This window comes from Onychomys torridus, chromosome 4 (assembly GCF_903995425.1).
Source record: "Onychomys torridus chromosome 4, mOncTor1.1, whole genome shotgun sequence".
Taxonomy (NCBI): Eukaryota; Metazoa; Chordata; class Mammalia; order Rodentia; family Cricetidae; genus Onychomys; species Onychomys torridus.
The window spans coordinates 92,989,397-93,007,191 of NC_050446.1; the positions used below are offsets into that span (position 1 = coordinate 92,989,397).

A 17,795-nucleotide genomic window follows, 5' to 3' on the forward strand; every position below is an offset into this window, starting at 1 on the left:
CAATCTTTTTGTACACTGTGAAGATATATCTTTGCCAAGGTATCTTCTGATTGGTTTAATAAAGAGCTGAATGACCAATAGCTAGGCAGGAAGAGATTAGGCAGGACTTCCAAGCAGAGAAAGACGGAGAGATGAATCAAGGTGTGGGAGAGACACTAGAGGACACAGAGAGGAAACAGGAGGTACAAGATAGAAGAGAGGTAAAAAGTCACAAGACAAAATATAGATTAATATAAACGGATTAATTTAGGTTATTAGAGCTAGTGGAACAAGCCTAAGCTATAGGCTGAGCATTCATAATTAATAAGAAGTCTCCAGCTGGGCGGTGGTGGCGCACGCCTGTAATCCCAGCACTCGGGAGGCAGAGGCAGGCAAATCTCTGTGAGTTTGAGTCCAGCCTGGTCTACAGAGCTAGTCCAGGACAGGCTCCAAAGCTACAGAGAAACCCTATCTCAAAAAACAAAACAAACAAACAAAAAACAACAACAACAACAACAAAAAGAAGTCTCCATGTTGTTTTTTGTGAGCTGGCAGCCCAAAGGAAAATCCACCTACAGCTGAACAAGCCATGAGGAGCACACCAGGAGGCAGCACTCCTCCATGGCCTCTGTATCTAGGTTCCTACCCTACCTTGAGCTCCTGCTCTGACTGCTGTAGCAGTCTCTCCCATCTTGTACCTCCTGTTTCTTCTCCATGTCTCCTGGCATCTCCTTCGTGCCTAGATTTCCCCCTTCTCTTTCTTTATCTCCCAGGAAATCCCGCCTCTACCTCGTGCCTAGCCAATGGCCGTTCAGCTTTTTATTACACCAACCACAGCAATACATCTTCACATAGTGTACAAATATCCCACAACAGATTGCCTTCAATGATGAACTGTGATATGGAAGTGTAACTGAAATAAATCATTTTACCTCCAAGTTGCCTTTGGTCATGGTGTTTCATCACAGCAATAGAAATCCTAAGACATTGGCCTAGAAAATTCATTACGCAGCCAACACTGACCTTGAACATGAAGTAACCCTCTGGCCTTCACCTCTCAAGTGCTATAATTATGGGCATGAGTCACCAGGCTCTGTAGTTTATCATTTTTAAAATTTATTTTGGGCCAGGCAAGGTGACACATGTTTGTAATACCAGTACTTGGGCAGTAGAGGCAGGAGGATTGTAGCATGATCCTAATTAGTCTTAACAATAAAAACCCAGAGTCAGCTACCGAGGGTGAAAGCAGCCAGCCAGCCACCAGAAACTTCTTACCTCTCTGAAATCTCAGACCAAATGGGGGAATACAGTCTCTACGAATCTTCAGACTAAATGGGGGCAATCCTATCCCTACCCACCTTTATATTCCTGTCCGGGAGTACTGGGATTAAAGGCATGTGCCACCACTGACTGGCTCTGTTTCTCTTTTAGACTGGTTCAATCTCGTGTAGCTCAGGGTGGCCTTAAACTCCTGAGCTTCCTACTTCCTCCTCCCAAATGCTGGGATTAAAGGTGTGAGCCACCCGGGCCTGGCCTCTATGGTTATCTAGTGGCTAGCTCTGCCCTCTGATCTCCAGACAACCTTTATTTGTCAGAACACAAACAAAATATTCTACAACAGAGGATCAGGTGTTCAAGTCCAGCCTGGGCTATATGAAGCCAGACCTCAAAAGCAAAAGAAAACCTTCAGCAGCACTGTTATGTGGTATAGACAATTTCTTTTCTGCCACCAACCCCAAATAATGACACAGAGAGTTATTATTAATTATGAAAGCTCAGCCTATAGCTTAGGCTTGTTCCTAACTAGCTCTTATACCTCAAATTAATCCATATTTATTAATCTACATTCTACCATGTGGCTTTTACCTCTCTCCCATTCTGTGTGTCCAACTCAGTCTGCCTCTCTTCTTCCCAGAGTCCTCTCTTTGCCTAGAAGTCTCATCTATACTTCCTGCCCAGCTACTGGCCATTTAGCTCTTTATTCAACCAATCAGAAGGCACCTTCATAAAGACACATCTTCAGAGTGCACCACCACCACCTCCCGGCCCACTTTCTTACCCCCCAGTTTTATCTGTACATTTCTCCTATCTCTTAGTTCCATTAAGAGAAAAACTCATTTCTACCTTAGAGCTTTGCCCTTCTCAATGTTCATGAGATTAACTAACTCTCATCTTTCCCAAATCAAACTCACCTAAATTGTTGTGGAACAATCTTTGTACACTGTAAATATGTATTACTCTCATTGATTATTAAAGAGCTGACTGGCCTGTAGCTCGGCAGGAAGAGATTGGGCAGGAGAGCCAGACATGGAGGGTGCTGGTCAGAGTCTCAAAACGAGCCTCAGGCAGCACATAGATGAATAGAAATGGGTTGATTTAAGTTTTAAGAGCTAGTTAAAAAGCAAGCCTGAGCTAACAGCTGAGTATTTGTAATTAATGTTAAGTCTCTGTGGGAAGTGGCTGTAAGACAGAAAAGTCCACCTACACTAAATCTATATTTAGACAAGATTTCACTGTGCTGTAGCTCCTACTGGCCTGGAATTCACCATGTAGCCCAGGCTGACCTTGAAAACAGAACACTTCCGCAGCAACAGCCTCCTGAGTTCTGTAATTACAGCTGTGAACCATCAGGGCCTCAATCTTCCCAATTTAAACAGTTTTCCCCAATTTTAAACAAATTCCTGGCTTTTCTCTCTCATAGCATTTTGTGGTTTTCCTTCATTGTCTTACCATCGATGGTAAATATGTATTTGCAGTTTTCTGTTTAGTGTCTTTCCTAGATTGTAAACTCCAAGGCGGCAGAACTGAAGTTAGTCCTGATATTTGCTCCCCTAACCCATCTACCCTCTTAGTATACATGGCTGCTGCTCCTTCAGTATGTGTGTTTTTAATGAGAACTCCGCTTTGTTTTGTAGGAGTAACTTCTACTTCTAATTAAATCTGGATGTGGGTTTGTTATGTATCTCAGCCCACTGGCGTCCTTCAAGTAGGTTCTGTCATTGTTCTCCCACTATCCGGTAGTTTTTATTCAGGTCACCTGTACTCCTGGCAGGATCCTTAACAATCAAAAACAAATAAAGAGGATTGTGACTTGGACGCTAAGAGAGTTCACGTTTCCGCCTTCAGCCAGGAATGTGACACAGTGGCTCCCTAGCCCCATTCAAGCCTGCTCAGTGCGTCCCTGGCCGCGTGGTGACCCGCGGGTCCGGGCAGCCCGGCTGGAACCTTCCGTACAGCATGGCGGCTCCCGAGGCCGTGGTGCAGGAGACAGTCTTCCGTACAACAGGGCGGCCTGCAGACACGGAGCCACGCCCCCTCCCGCCCAGCCCCCGGAAGTTTCCTTTTGAAAGCGTGGCGGCAGGCTCTGCGGAGGGCTGGGCGGTTGCTGCCGAGCATCTTTTGAAAGGAAACGAAGAGGACAGCGAGCCGGAAGAGCTGGCGCAGGGGTTCGGCTCTGCGGGCCCCGGGCTGGGTTGCGTGCGGGCGGACGGACGGGCCGGCTGGCGTGGCGGGGTCCCGGCGCGGCTAATAATCCATTGCACCTTCAAGGGTCCAGCCGAGCCACCTGGCTATGATGGCCAGTGCTAAGACGGTGTGCGACGCGCAGCCCTACTCGATGCCGATCGGCGGCCTGCCCGCAGGTGGGTGTTCACACCGCCACCAGCCCGGGCTCCGTGGACTATGCTAGGAGTAGAGGATCGAAATCTGTGTATGTTCAGGCGGCGTTCGGTGAGCTCTGACGCCTGCCTGCGCCTCACCCCAAACTAGGCTGTGTATGCTTATGACGAGCAAATTTGAGAAACAGTCCCTGTTCCTATCCCTGGCCCCACCCCCTTCTGCGTTTTCCAGTTAGATCCGAATTGTTGGTTATTGTTTAGTAGTAGCTTTTTTGTATAATGTAGTGATGGTGGGGGAAGTCGTTATGTAGGCTGGCCTCGAACTCACGGAGACACCGCCTCTGCCTCCTGGGTACTGGAATTAAAGGCATGTGCCACCATGCCCAGTGCCTGGCCTCACCCTTTCTTTTTCCTTTTTTTTTTTTTTTTTTTTTTTTGGTTTTTCGAGACAGGGTTTCTCTGTAGCTTTGGAGCCTTTTTCTGGAACTCACTTGGTAGCCCAGGCTGACCTCGAACTCACAGAGATCCACCTGCCTCTGCCTCCTGAGTGCTGGGATTAAAGGTGTGCGCCACCACCATCCGGCCTTATTCCCTTTTTAAAGCTAGGTTTTCACTATGTAGCCCTGCGTAACATTAACTTGCCACGATCTTCTTACTTCTAGCCCTGCATGCTGTGATTGCAGGGTTACTGCCCCCTGCCTCTCTAGAATTCTGTTTTAAAGACATTGTTTTTTAAAAATTGGGGGTGGGGGGTGTGCATATAAGGTGCCCAAGGGAGGTCAGGGGTCCTGAATCCCTGGAGCTGGAGTTAAAGGCAAGTGGTGAGCCATGTGATGTGGGTCATGGAATCAAACTCCAGTCCTCTTGGAAGAGAAGCTCTTCTCCCTTTTAACTACTGAGCCATCTCATCAGCCCTAGAAATTGCTTTTTAAGCAATTATTCTATTTGTTTCCAGATTAGGGTTGGTTGTCTTGCAGGTGTGGGTTTGCTGTCAGGTAAGAGAATCGTTTGAGGAGCAGGGGAGTGGGAAAAAGCGCCAGGATCCCTGCTCCCATTCACAGGTGCACAGTGGCTCTCCTGAGCACACTGTCCCTATGAGTAGAGTAAGAGAGAACCCGTCCTAGCCAGAGTTACCGACAGCCTTGAAAGGACGGAGGCATGACTGATATAACAATTTGTAGTTGCCTTTCCGTCTTGGTCTGTGTTGATTCTCTTGTGGTTGAAAGTCATCTGGTGGGGTCTGTAGTGGTTGTACTGCCTAATGTAAAGATTATAGCATAGATGATGGCCCTGGCACCCCGCAGCTGTTGTGAGGGATTTCAGAGCAGCCTTTCACCATCGCTTTCCAGATAATTCCGTGCAGCTGACTGAAGCGCATTGGTAGGCAGGATTGGTCTCTGAAGTAAAATAGGCTTTTCTACCAGGTTTAAAGGGTGATTCTCTTTGCCCCGTTTTCCTCAAAACCTCCTTCTAAGCAGAGGCACGGCTCAGAGCCAGGACTCGCAGACCTCCGAGGCCTTGCCCACTCCCGCACAGTGACCAGCCGTCCTAGGCAAACCCCAAGTTTTCATCTCTCCACTTGTAAGAGCTATCCTAGCTTCATGATCACATGTACTGCAACAGTTCTAAGGATTTTAGGCTGTCTTCACCTACAAAGGAGAAACAGAATGCTAGAAATTGAAACTGGGTTTGGTGCACACTTATCCTCCGCAAGACCTTTCGGAGAGGAGTTTGAACCAACAAGTTTGACAAATGTTCTTCTTTACATCGGCCATCTAATTCTCCTTGTGCCTCCTTTCTAGGAGACAATCTTTGTTAAATTCTACTGACTTGTTTTCCTACAGTGCAATCTTCAGGGCTCAGCAAAAACAGATTGTTGGAGCTAATTACAATTGAGTTTGGTTTTTTTTTTTTTCAATTTCCTATGAACTCTTTTACATGGACTAGATTTATTATTGTGTTTAACTTACTACTATTTGAGATAAGACAAGATAGTAGCACAAAGTAACCTTTTTTCTGAAAGATACCTCCATTTATATTTGCATACTGTTATGAATATTGAAACTAGAGTTCTGGTGCCCTGTAAGTTGTACCTATAAACAAAATGTGTTAGCCTGAGGAATTATATACTTACTTCAAATTATTGTGCAGCAAGTTATTTGAATAACATTTTTATCAAATACAATATGATCTAGCACTTTATACCTCATTTCTTCAACTTAATTATTTAATTACTGTGGCTTTTAACCCAGATCCAGCTTAAAGGAGCCATTTTACTGTGAACAGAGTCAAGTTAGTATAATCTAGAAAACCCTTAGCTGGAAAGAAATAGCAAAGCTTAGGGGTGGGCATGAAAGGTGCTGTAGCATGTGAATACCAGTATGACATGTGTGCTAAATGGCTTGTATGGTGGAGATGGATGAGTACCCAGCCTGGCCCGGTAAGGAGATTAGCAGGAATAGGAACCTCTTCAGTTTACTAAGGGCCCAACAAAGTAAAAGCACTGCAGAAGGGCAAGAGCCTGGCATAGGGGAGAGGAGATCATTCACAGGAACAGGGCACTTAAGCTATATAGCTGATGTGTCCATCTATTCCGCTTGTTGGTTCTTGAACTTTGGTCTTATGCCAGATCTTTACTAGACACCAGGACATAAAGATGTCTCCATGTTGTTGGGAAGACATTTTGGTGAAAGTAAGCAACACAACACCTAGGAGAAAGCAGCTAGGTGTCGTCTGGGGAGACTGGGTGTGGGAGCCTTGAGACGTCAGTTCCAGCTGCGTTCCCCACTAACTCGGCCTTTCCTCCAGCTCTTTGCTTGTATAGACCTCCAGATTCACATACCTCTCGCCTGTCAGTTCAATGTGTCGTCAGGTACACTGAGCAATCACTTGTAATGGATTCTGAAGCTGTGCACTGGTGTGCACCTGCAATCCTAGCATTTGGAGGCAGAGCCAGGAGTATCATTGTAAGTCAGGAACAGTCTCTACATATCGAGTTCAAGGCCACTCAGGAGATAGAAAGTAAGAACTGTACTGTCAAAAAAATAGAAAAGAATCTTAGTTTCTAAAGCCAATTAGCATAGTCTTTCTTTGGAAACAACTTCTATTCCTATAATGAAAATAAGGGCTTATGATATAGCTGGTAAGGAGGCTCTGTGTGGCGTAGGGAGGCAGCTGCTGGAGTTCACTCATGTCTTCCCTTTCAGATGCACAAACTCGTGCTACTTCTAAGCTACCTGTTAAGTCCAAAGAAGCTGATGTGTTTAGACATCTTCATCCAGGAGGTTCAGATCCTGATGTTACAAAGGTCACCAAAGCAAGACGAGAGAATGGGTAAGAGCAAATTGTTGGCATCTGGACAGAACATCTTGCTAGAGCTAGGGGATGGAACTCAGGGACAGAGTGCTTGCCTTGTATGTTCAAGGGCCCGGGTTGACTCTCCAGCAGAGAGGAGGAGGGGCAGGGAGAGATTAATCTTTCTAGACACTGCTGAGCACCAAAAGTTTAAGAACAGAGCCTGAGGAGATGGCTCAGTATTCATTGCTCGTGTAGAGGACCCTAGTTCAATTCCCAGCACCCACATGGTAGCTCACAACCCCCCCCTAACCCAGTTCTAGGGGATCCAATGTCCTCTTCTGACTTCTTTTGATACCAGGCCATATTTGATGCACATGGATACCTGTAGACAAAATACCCATATTAAAAACACTAAAGCTGGGTGTAGTGGTGCACACCGTAATCCCAGCCCTTGGAAGGCAGAGGCAGTTGGCTCTCTTGAGTTTGAGACCAGCCTGGTCTGCAGAGTGAGTTCCAGGACAGCCAGAGCTACAGAGTGAGACTGTCTCAAAACACTCCCTCAAAAAAAAAGAAACAACTCTAAAAGAGAAAAGTAGAATATGGGAGGGCTTGCCCCATACAAACAAAATGGGGCTCCTGGACTGTTCGTGAGGACCCTCTGTTGCTCTTTCTGAAGAGACACAGAAGGGTTCTGAGAAAGCCAGACTTCCTCTGCCACACCGCTCAGACTGCGCCAGCCGCAGCACCTGGCTGTTGTACGAATCCTATGCCACAACGTGAACGGGCCTTTGGGCCCTCGGCCTGTGTACTTGGGTGTGCTCTGGTTCTTTCCTCTGAAACTCGAATCTCGCAAGCCAGGTATGGGAGCATACACCTGTAATCCCAGAACTGGAGAGGCTGAGGCAGGAGGATTGGGAGTCCTAACCCTGTTTCAAAACAGCAGTGAAGCCAAGCCCCCCGTTGCACCTTAGTCCTAGCACCTAGCACTGTGATCAGCTTTGATTCTGCTTCCTTAGGCAAGTGAGAGCTGCAGAGACCACCAGCAGGAAGAGCATCAAGAAGAGGTGAGGCTGGTTGGATTGCGAGGGTGGAGACACGAGTGTGGATGCAGAGGACAGGCACGCTAGGCTGGCTGGATGTTTTTAAGTCTGGGTACCATGCCATAGGCCGGAGTGGAATTTGGGGGGTAAGACACAGCGAGGTGTAAAAACCAGCATTAGGGCAAGGATCAGTGGTACCATCGTCTTGATCAGTGGTCTTAACAGGAAACCCAAAAGCTTCTTTTTTAAAAATTACTTTTTTTACTTTTTAATTCTGAATATATATATATATATATATGCAAATATGGGTGCCTGGAGAGCGTCAGATCCCCTCTGGAGTTGGAATCATAGGCAGTTGTGAACTACCTGATGTGGGTGCTAGAAACTGAACTTGGGTCTTCTGGAAGAACAGTGCATGCTCTTAACCACTGAACCATCTCGACAGTCCCCTCTCTGATGTTTTTATCAAAATCTCAATTGTTTGATTTTACCAATAAAGACTTGGGGGCCAGATGCTGGAGTGAAAGCCTGCTAGCTCAGAGAGGCAGAGAAAACACCCAGCTGACCTTCCTCCTCCTCCGCCTTCCTGAAAAGATCCCTCTTCTCCAATTCCATCACAAACAAAAACTCAAACTCAATGTCCCTTCCTTCTGCTTCCTGTGTGTGCGTCTATCCGTCCTTCTGACTCCTTTTAATCTACGGTTTTTCCTAATAATCCTACATTCACTTCCTGTCAACTGGTTGCATGCTCTTGACCCATGGTTGACTTGATTTAGTCCTGTTTACAATATTCAAGCAGAAAGCTCTGGATTAAAGGTGTGTGCTAGGGCTGAGCCACACCACAACGAGAAACGGGTTTTTCCAGTAAATCACGCAATCTCGGGGTTCACAGTGTGATCAGATATCCTGCAACACTCCTCCCCGAAAAACAGCTTCTTGCTAGATGTATAATAGAAGTACTTGGAAAGCTGAGGACATGGTTGCCACAAGTTCAAAGTCTTCCTGGGCTACATTCCAGGCCAACCAGGTTGTAGGGTGTGCTGGCTAGTTTTACATCAACAACACAAGCTAGAGCCACTGGGGAGGAGGGAGTCTCAACTGAAAAAAAAAAAAAAATGCCTCTGTCAGATTGGGCTGCAGACAAACCTGTAGAGCTTTTTCTTAACTAGTGATCAATGGAGGAGGGCCCAGCCCATTGTGAGTGGGACTGTCCCTGGGCTGGAGGTCCTGGGTTCTATAAGGAAGCAGGCAGAGCAAGCCTTGTAATCAGCTCTCCTCCATGGCCTCTGCATCAGCTCCTGCCTCCAGGCTCCTGCCCTGTTTGAGTTCCTGGCCTGACTTCCTCCAGTTACTATGGATTTGGACGTATAAGCCCAAAAAACCCTCTCCTCCCCAAAGTGCTTTTGGCCATGGTGTTTCATCACAGCAATAGAAACCTGACTAAGACATAGGGGAAACTCTATTTAAAAAAATCATACTCCCCCACACACACAGTTTCAGGGCTGGGGAGGTCGCTCAGGGAGTGAGGGGAGGATGCTTGGTATGCAAGTGTGAGGGCTTCATTAGGACCCCCGCCTGGGCATGGCCACACCTGCCTTTAGCTGCAGCATTAGGAGGGAAGCAGGTAGATCCTGGGAACTTACTGGTTGGTGGTCTAGGTGAGATTCAGATTCAGAAAGAGATCCTGTCTCAAGGGAGCGAAATGGAGAGCAGTAGGGGAAGATTCCTCAAGTCCTGCGCTGGCCTCTGCATGTGCATGCACATATATACATGCCGTGTGCACGCACGCACATTTTTTGAAAACTCAGGACCTTCAGAGTGAAGATTTAATATTAAGGATGACAGCTGTTGATTACGTTTGCCATGTGCCAGCAGATACTAAGCATCGTCCATGGGTTCTCAGTCTTACAGTAATGTTATGAAAGGGAGGTATTGTCTTAATTCTAGACATGAGGAAGCAGAGCTTCAGGTTACAGGCCACTGTCAGGAAGCCAGGATTGGAACCGTTTGAATAACTCAGGAGCAGGTACTCCTAAACCCTCCACCCCAGCATATCACTACAACTTTTGTCTTAGCTACAAACCGTTGAGTAAGCAAAAACCAGAGGAGGAATTGAGGGATAAGAACCAGCTCCTGGAGGCCGTCAACAAGCAGCTGCACCAGAAGCTGATGGAGACTCAGGTAAGAAGCCCACCGGGTGAGTCCTGACTCACCGGCGGCCCCTGGACGACCAGGTGGACTCCTCCTGCTGGGTGGGAGCAAGCCCAGCACTGCGGAGTGCAAGCCAGGAAGTCCTCCCACTCGCAGGCGGGCTCTGATTTGTCTGTTGCTGCTCGGTAGGGAGAGCTGAAGGACCTGACACAGAAGGTAGAGCTCCTCGAGAAGTTTCAGGATAACTGCTTAGCAATTCTGGAGAGCAAAGGCCTCAACCCAGGTGAGAGGCGGCACACGCTATGGGTACCCTTCCCAGGGCTCCGTTGGCAGCATGGGATCTTTGCCCTGTGGGTGCAGGAGGTGCTTAGCCAAGCCCTAAAGGTTTTTGAGTATTTCCTGATGTTCTTGGGAAATGTCCATTTCTGCCCGACAGGTAGAATTTCAGGTGACTGTAGAGAGACACTTCTTTCTCTCTCTTAGCTGAGCACTGATTCACACATTCGGTGCCAGCGGGTATGAGCTTGCAGAGACCAGAAGCATGTGTCTCTTTCCAGGGCAGTAGAGCTCACAAGGTAACTTGCTTAGGTGGCAGGAGGGCAAATTCTGTCTCAGTGGTTCCTGAGTTGGCTTCTTCACAGTGCCTGCCTGCCATGTGACTCCTGGGTAGGGTAGCTCAGTGAACGGGTGTGTGGTTAGGATGTGGAGGACCCTGGGCTCTATTCTCTCCCCTCCCTGCCCCCGCCAAGGAGAGAATTTGTCCAAAGACTGTGAGATAGCCTCAAGCTGTACTGAAGAACCAGAGACTGCCCAGGACAGGGACTTGGGCCTCTTTGAATTAAGGGATGCTGACTGTGCTGGAGGTGAAACCCAGGGCCTGCCACGTGCCAGCATTTGTTACACCCCCAGACCCAGTTTTAGGAGCTGTTGGGGGTATAGGACATTTGGGGGAGTTTTTTGTTTTTCTTTTCTTTCTTTTTCTTCCTTCCTTCCTTCCTTCCTTCCTTCCTTCCTTCCTTCCTTCCTTCCTTTGTTTTTCGAAACAAGGTTTTTCTGGAACTTGATTTGTAACCCAGGCTGGCCTTGAACTCACAGAGATCGCCTGCTTCTGCCTCCCAAATGCTGGGATTAAAGGCATGTGCCACCACTGCCCAGCCATGTTTTTCTTTAAGATTTTATTTTATATATATATATAAAAACTGTTTTGCCTACATGTATACATATGTGCACCCCATGCAGACCTGTTGTCCTCAGAGTCCAGAAGAAGATATTGAATCCCCTGGTACTAGAATAGGTTTTTAGGGGGAAGCAAAGCCTTTAAGATAAGGCCTTAGTAGGTAACCCGGGCAGACTTTGAACATTGACTCTTCCTGCCTCAGCCTCCTGGGTGCTGGAGTTAAAGGCAGAGAATGCCACACCTAGCCCACTATTTTTACTGTATGAACACACACACTGTCTCAGTCACTGTTCTATTGCGATGAGACACTATGGCTAAGGCAAGTCTTTTTATAAAAGGAAGTATTCCATTGGGGCTTGCTTACAGTTTCAGAGACTAAGTCCCCATCATGGTTGGAAGGATGATGGCATGCAGGCAGGCAGTGGAGCAGTAGCTGAGCACTACATGGTGATCCATAGGCAGAGAGAGAGAGACTGGGCCTGGCATGGGCTTTTGAAACCTCAAAGCCCACTCCAGTGGCACACTTCCTCCAACAAGACCTTGCCTCCTAATCCTTCTCAAATAGTGCCGCTCTCTAGTGACTAAGCACCCAAACATATGAGCCTATAGGGCCTTCTCACCCACCACAGGTACCAAAGATAATGACTTTTATGGCCTGAAAGAGTTTTAGAGTAGTTTGTATATTGTAACAAACACATGCATTTCCTCCGGAGAAAGTTTCTCCAGAGAGAAGCAGAACAGAACAGACTGTGGCCATTTGCACGTCCAGAGAGACAGCTCTGGAGAAAATGCAGCTCTGAGGGCAGGCGGTGGAGACATGGTCAAGAGAGAGCTTTCAGGAACAGGCATTTGAGAAGCATCCCTCAGAAATATGCATGTTCTGTCCTTGGAGGCTATTCCCTATGGATAAGGTGTGGTTCTCATGGGAGGCTGACTTTGTTGTATGTATCTGTTTCTAGGCAACGAGACCCAGGCATCACAGCGGGAACCTGCTACAGATCACACGGACTCCATGGTGAGGAAAAGAGTGTGGATGGGCAGGCCCTCAGCCAGGGCCCAGTGTAGCTCCCACTAAAGGAGAGTAAATACATTACCAGAGTCCTTGGTCCAATTAAGCACGTTTTATTTTCTGTCAGACAGAGCTGTCTCTCTAAAGGAGGGTTTGAGAAAATAGCATTGAACATAGAAGACAGTGGGGTTCATATAGCCAAAAAACTGCAAGACTAGGGGGTTTCAAGGGCTGGGGAATTTCCAGAAAAATTTTGGTTACATAGGAACTTGGCTGAACATTTCAAAATTATTTGGCAGAACATCTTATCAGTGGAGGTCAGGGTATAGGGTGTGGAAGTGTCAGATTCCAGACAATGAGTCAAGACCTGGTCAAACCAAGTTGTACCCAAAGCAGGAATGAACTTACTTTGATCTTGTAGCAAGATGGCTTTTAATCTTAAGATGGAGTCAGGCTGGTGCTCTGCAAATTTTAAGATGCTTGCTTAGGTTGTCCATAATAGTAGACAGGGGAGGGGTTGGGGATTTAGCTCAGTGGTAGAACATTTGCCTAGCAAGTGCAAAGCCCTGGGTTCGATCCTCAGCTTAAAAAAAAAAAAAAATAGTAGACAGGAGAAATGGAATGTGTACTTACAGCATATTTTACATGAAAGGTGGTTTTATCCTCACAGGTATATATAAGGGACCCTGAACTGAAGACATACTAAAACACAGAATGGGGCTAAAGAGAGGGCTCAGTCAGGAAAGGGCCTGCCACACAAGCATGAGGACCCGAGTTCAGGTCCTCAGCACTCATGGAAAGCTGGCTGGTGGATGAGTGGAAACAGGTGGATCTCTGGAGCTCATCGTCCTTCACAGAGACCCTGTCTCAAAAACAGAGTGGAGCTAGACCTGTGAGATGGGCTAGCAGGGAAGGGTGTGCCCTGTCGAGCCCGATGACCTGGGCTCTTTCAGTTTGTCCTCTGACCTCCCCACATGTAAATAAATCTTTTTTTAAAAAGTGGAGAGCCGTTGAGGTGGCTCAGTAGGTCAAGGTGCTTGCTACGAGCCTCAGAGCCCAAGATAGACCCCCAGAACCCACATGATGGAGGAAAACCAGTTCCCCTAAGTTGCTATCCAGTCTCCACACACATACCATAGTGCTCACATGCTTATTAAATAAATAAATGTTCTTAGAAAAGATGAGGGAAGGCTGCTCAGTGGATTAAGGTCCTTGCTGTGCAAACATCATCATTTGAGTTTGGCCTCTGGAAGGGAAAGGTGGATGAAGAGAACTCCCTCCATAGAGTTGACTCATGACCTCTACATACATTCTGTGGCATGCACACACATAATAATAAATGATAATAAGAATAAATTTTGAAGGTGGAAAGCAAAGAAGATATCTGATGTCAATCTCTGGCCTCCACAAGCATTTGTAACTGCATGTGGGTGTGCATATGCCACAGGAATACAAATATACACCACACACATACCAACCCACATAACAGGAATCTGGGGACATAGCTCACTGGTGGGGTGCTTACTGAGTATGCAGACATTTAAGGCTGATTCCAGCACTTCAAACACACCACACATGCACATGTGTGCACACATAAAAACCTTTTATAAGGAGAACTTGTATAAAGACCTTCTACACTTCATCAGATGCTCTCCTATTCCCTTGCTGAGAACTCTATAATGCCTAGGTCTAGCCTGTTTGAATTCATAATTTCCTTTTGGTTCCTTCCCTAAGGAAGGTAGTTTATTTGGGCATAAAGACTTCCAAACTTGTCTGGTCTCTTCCCAGGAAGATCGGTTGTCACAGTGCCATCTGAGAAAGCCACCTCTGGCTTCCCTCTGAGTCTGAGGTGATTTGCTCCTAAGGTCCATGCAGCACAGAGCACATTGTAGTAGATAAATTTGATATCTCAAGGAAGGAACCTGTAGTAAGAAAGCAAGCTTCTTCAGTGTGGACTGTTGAAAGTACCTGGTTAAATGAAGAGATACTGAATAGGGCATAGGGAATTTTAGATAAAGGAGTCTATGGTATAGAGGAACAATTCTCAAGAGCAGCACCCATTCAGAATCTGGCTCATTGGTGGCCTGGGTTCCTTAAAGGGGACCAGTGGAGATCCTGGAATGTGCAGTCAGTGCTCAGTACCTGTCGTGAAAGGATGGTAGCCACCATCTAATTCATTCCTCTCTGTCTCTTTGTCTGTCTCCCTCTCTCCCCTGCCCCTAACTTTTGAAATGGGGTCTCACTACATAGTCCCCACTATCCTGGAACTCACTGTATAGACTAGGCTGGCCTTGAACTGAGAGATCTTCCTCTGTCTCTGCCTCCCAGGTGTGGGATTAAGGCTTGTACCACCACACCAGGCTCAACTCTCTATGTATTCTGCTTTCCTTTCAGCTGCTGTTAGAAACTCTGCAAGATGAACTGAAGGTTTTCAATGAAACTGCCAAGAAGCAGATGGAGGAGTTACAGGTAAGGCAGACCCACCCCAAGGCAATGCTGTCATGCCGCAGTTGTAGATGGGGGGGAGTTAGTCCTACTTTTCTTCTTGGTTAGTTTATTTTGCCTAAGTGTAAGTATGTATGAGAAACAGGTACCCACAGAGGTCCGATGAGGGCATTGGATCCCCTGGAACTGGAGTTACAGCAGTTGTGAGCTGCCATGTTGGGTCCTGGGAACTGAACCTGGGTCCTCTGGAAGAGCAGCCATTTAACTGTTGAGTCTTCTCTCCAATTGCCCTTCCTTCTTTTCTTTTTTTGTTTGTTTTGAGACAAAGTTTCTCTATGTAACAGCCTTGGCTGCCCTTGAGCTCACTTTGTAGACCAGGCTGGCCTCGAACTCACAGAGATCCAGCTGCTGCCTCTGCCTCCCAATGCTGGACTTAAAGGTGTGCACCACCACCACCCGGCTCTTTTCTGCTCTTTGGATAGAGTCTTGCTGTGTATCCCGGATTGGCTTGAACTCAGGGCAGTCTTCCTCTCTCAGCCCCTTAAGTGCTGGGTTGTGGATGTGGGTCCCCATGTTTGGCTCTTTTTTTAAAATTATTTTTATTTTTAACATTTATTTACATGTATGTGTCAGTGTGAATGTAGGTCACATATTGTATAGGTACCCATGGAAGACATAAGAGAGCTTCAGAGCCCCTGGAGCTGGAGTTATAGACAGTCGTGAGCTGATTGACCTAGGTGCTAAAAACAACTCCAGTTGTCTGGAAGAACAGGGGAATTCAACTGCTGAGACATCTCAGTTCCCCGCCTTTATATTATTTGTTACGTGGCAGTGTATGTATACGTATGTATGTCTGAATGTGTGTGGTCCATACATGCCACAGAGCATGGGACTCAAACTCAGTCCTCAGGCCTGATGGCAAGCATGTTTACCCACAGAGCATGGGACTCAAACTCAGTCCTCAGGCCTGATGGCAAGCATGTTTACCCACAGAGCATGGGACTCAAACTCAGTCCTCAGGCCTGATGGCAAGCATGTTTACCCACAGAGCTTTCACCCACCCCCATGCTTGGCTCCTATTCGTTTGTTTGAATAAACTATTTTAAAATTATTTTAGATTTATAGAAAAGTTGCACAGATAATACAGAAAACCCAATTCCCCTAAGGATAACACCTCACACTGTCCTCACACAGGGTCACCAGTGAAAAACCAACACTGGTGTGTCACTGTTAACTAAATTCCCAGAGTCTGGACTGAATCGGTTTCTGTTTTGGATGCTTTTCCTTCACAGTTTTTTCTTTTTGTTTGCCTGAGGACTCAGAAATGTTCCCAGGGATGGCAGGGAGCGGGGCTCTCCACAGCTCCAGTGGTCCACACAGTAGGCTGCTCAAAGTTAAGACTATGTGAAATTCATGCTAGAAAGCTTATGTCAAGAGACCTGAGCAAGACATCCAGATTCCAGGGCACAGCAGGTGAGAGTGCTTGCCGCTCTTGCTGAGGTCCCAGGTTCTGCTTCCTGCAGCTCCTAACTCCGTAACTCCAGCTCTAGGGATCTGATGTACTTTTTCTCCTCTCAAGGGACGGACGGACACACACACAGACACACACAGACACACACACACACACACACACACACACACACACACACACACACACACATTAAAAAGAAAAAACCTTAGAAGCCAGGCATGGTGCCACACACCTTTTACCACAGAGGTAGGAGGATCTCTACGTTTGAAGTCTGGTCTATAAAGTGAGACCCTGTCTTAACAATAAACAGATTCTTGGGGCCGGACGGCTTTAGATTGCCTAGAAAACCATGGGGGCTTTCATTGCTCTAGTTTAAATATAGGAGTGAAAAAATTCCCCAGGCCAGCATAGATAAATCCCAAGTTAGGAATGCGATGTCTGGTGTTGGGTGGTCTTCCTCTGTACAGCACAAGTGTGATGTTCTGGTTCGGGTGCCATCTTTCGGAGAGGCCAGAGTTTGTTGTGGGTTTTCCTTTGGAACGCCTTCCCTTTCAGGCCTTGAAGGTGAAGTTGAAGTTGAAAGAAGAAGAAAGAGTCCGGTTCCTGGAGCAGCAAACCTTATGTAAGGACCAAGCTAATGACTTCACAATAGTCCTGGAGGAGATGGAGCAGCTTTTAGAAATGTAATATAAGGCAAGTGGCCAGACGACTTCTTCCTGGGGTAAACTCCCAGAGGAAGCCACTTAGGATGTCTCCAAGGACTCTATCCCTTATACAGAAAGACCTTCTGTGGCAGTAAATCCTAAGAGCAGATATGCTGGAGTGGGGCTCCTCCTTAAGCATGCTGCTCCGCCTTCAGATTGCTCGGCTCACCTGAGCCTCACAAATTGCTGATGGAGGCCTGCAAGAGAGGGACCTGGAAACTTGACTCCACCTCCTGAGCAACAGAGCACCGACCCTTAGAACCAGGATGTTAAACCAGCCACCTTGGAGACTCTAGAGGCTTTTACTTGGGAACATGGGGAGAAAGCCTTCATACGTTAGCACATGTACTGTATGGGAGATGTCACTGAGAACCATGCTGTCCACTTCTTTGTCCATCTGGTTGAGCTAATTTGTGAATTTGAAATTCTTGAAGTTTTTTTGGCTTTAATGAATGGGGTGAGGTCTGCAAAGTAACACCTACCTGAAATAAATACTACCTGGAGCTTTTTAAGTACTGCTTTTGAAATAAACACTTCTGTGAATACTGCTATTCTGACTAACACTGAGGAGTGAACTAGCCTTTTTAGCCTGTGGTGGCTCATGTCCATAATCATAGGACGTGGGAAGCTGAGGCAGGAGGATTGCCTTGAGTTAGAGGCTAGTCAAGGCTGTAAAGATCCTATCTCAAAAAAACCGAGGAAAAGGGATGGAGGGGGATTAAATAACACTTCAGTCTAGATAGATGAGCGCACTGGGGCAAGTTCAGGGGTCCTGATTTACCCCGGGTAGTTTTTCCCCACCCTCAGATGCTTGTGACAAGCCCCCTTGCCTTGCAGGACTGTTAGCTCTGCATTTGTAGCAGTGTGTGCCTTGCTCTAGTCACTGTGTTTGTGGCCAGCTGCTG

At 46.9% G+C, this 17,795-nt stretch overlaps 1 protein-coding gene across 1 annotated transcript; it reads left to right on the plus strand.

Annotated features, from left to right (window-relative positions):
• The first annotated feature begins 3,216 nt into the window (after positions 1 to 3,216).
• Knstrn (kinetochore localized astrin (SPAG5) binding protein) lies at positions 3,217 to 17,424 on the plus strand. Its single transcript, XM_036185343.1, has 9 exons — positions 3,217 to 3,425; positions 3,529 to 3,620; positions 6,803 to 6,929; positions 7,910 to 7,957; positions 10,009 to 10,114; positions 10,274 to 10,367; positions 12,221 to 12,276; positions 14,665 to 14,739; positions 16,742 to 17,424. Exons 1-9 carry the CDS (start codon positions 3,217 to 3,219, stop codon positions 16,871 to 16,873), a joined length of 939 nt encoding a protein of 312 aa, XP_036041236.1. The 3' UTR covers positions 16,874 to 17,424.
• The last annotated feature ends 371 nt before the right edge of the window (positions 17,425 to 17,795 follow it).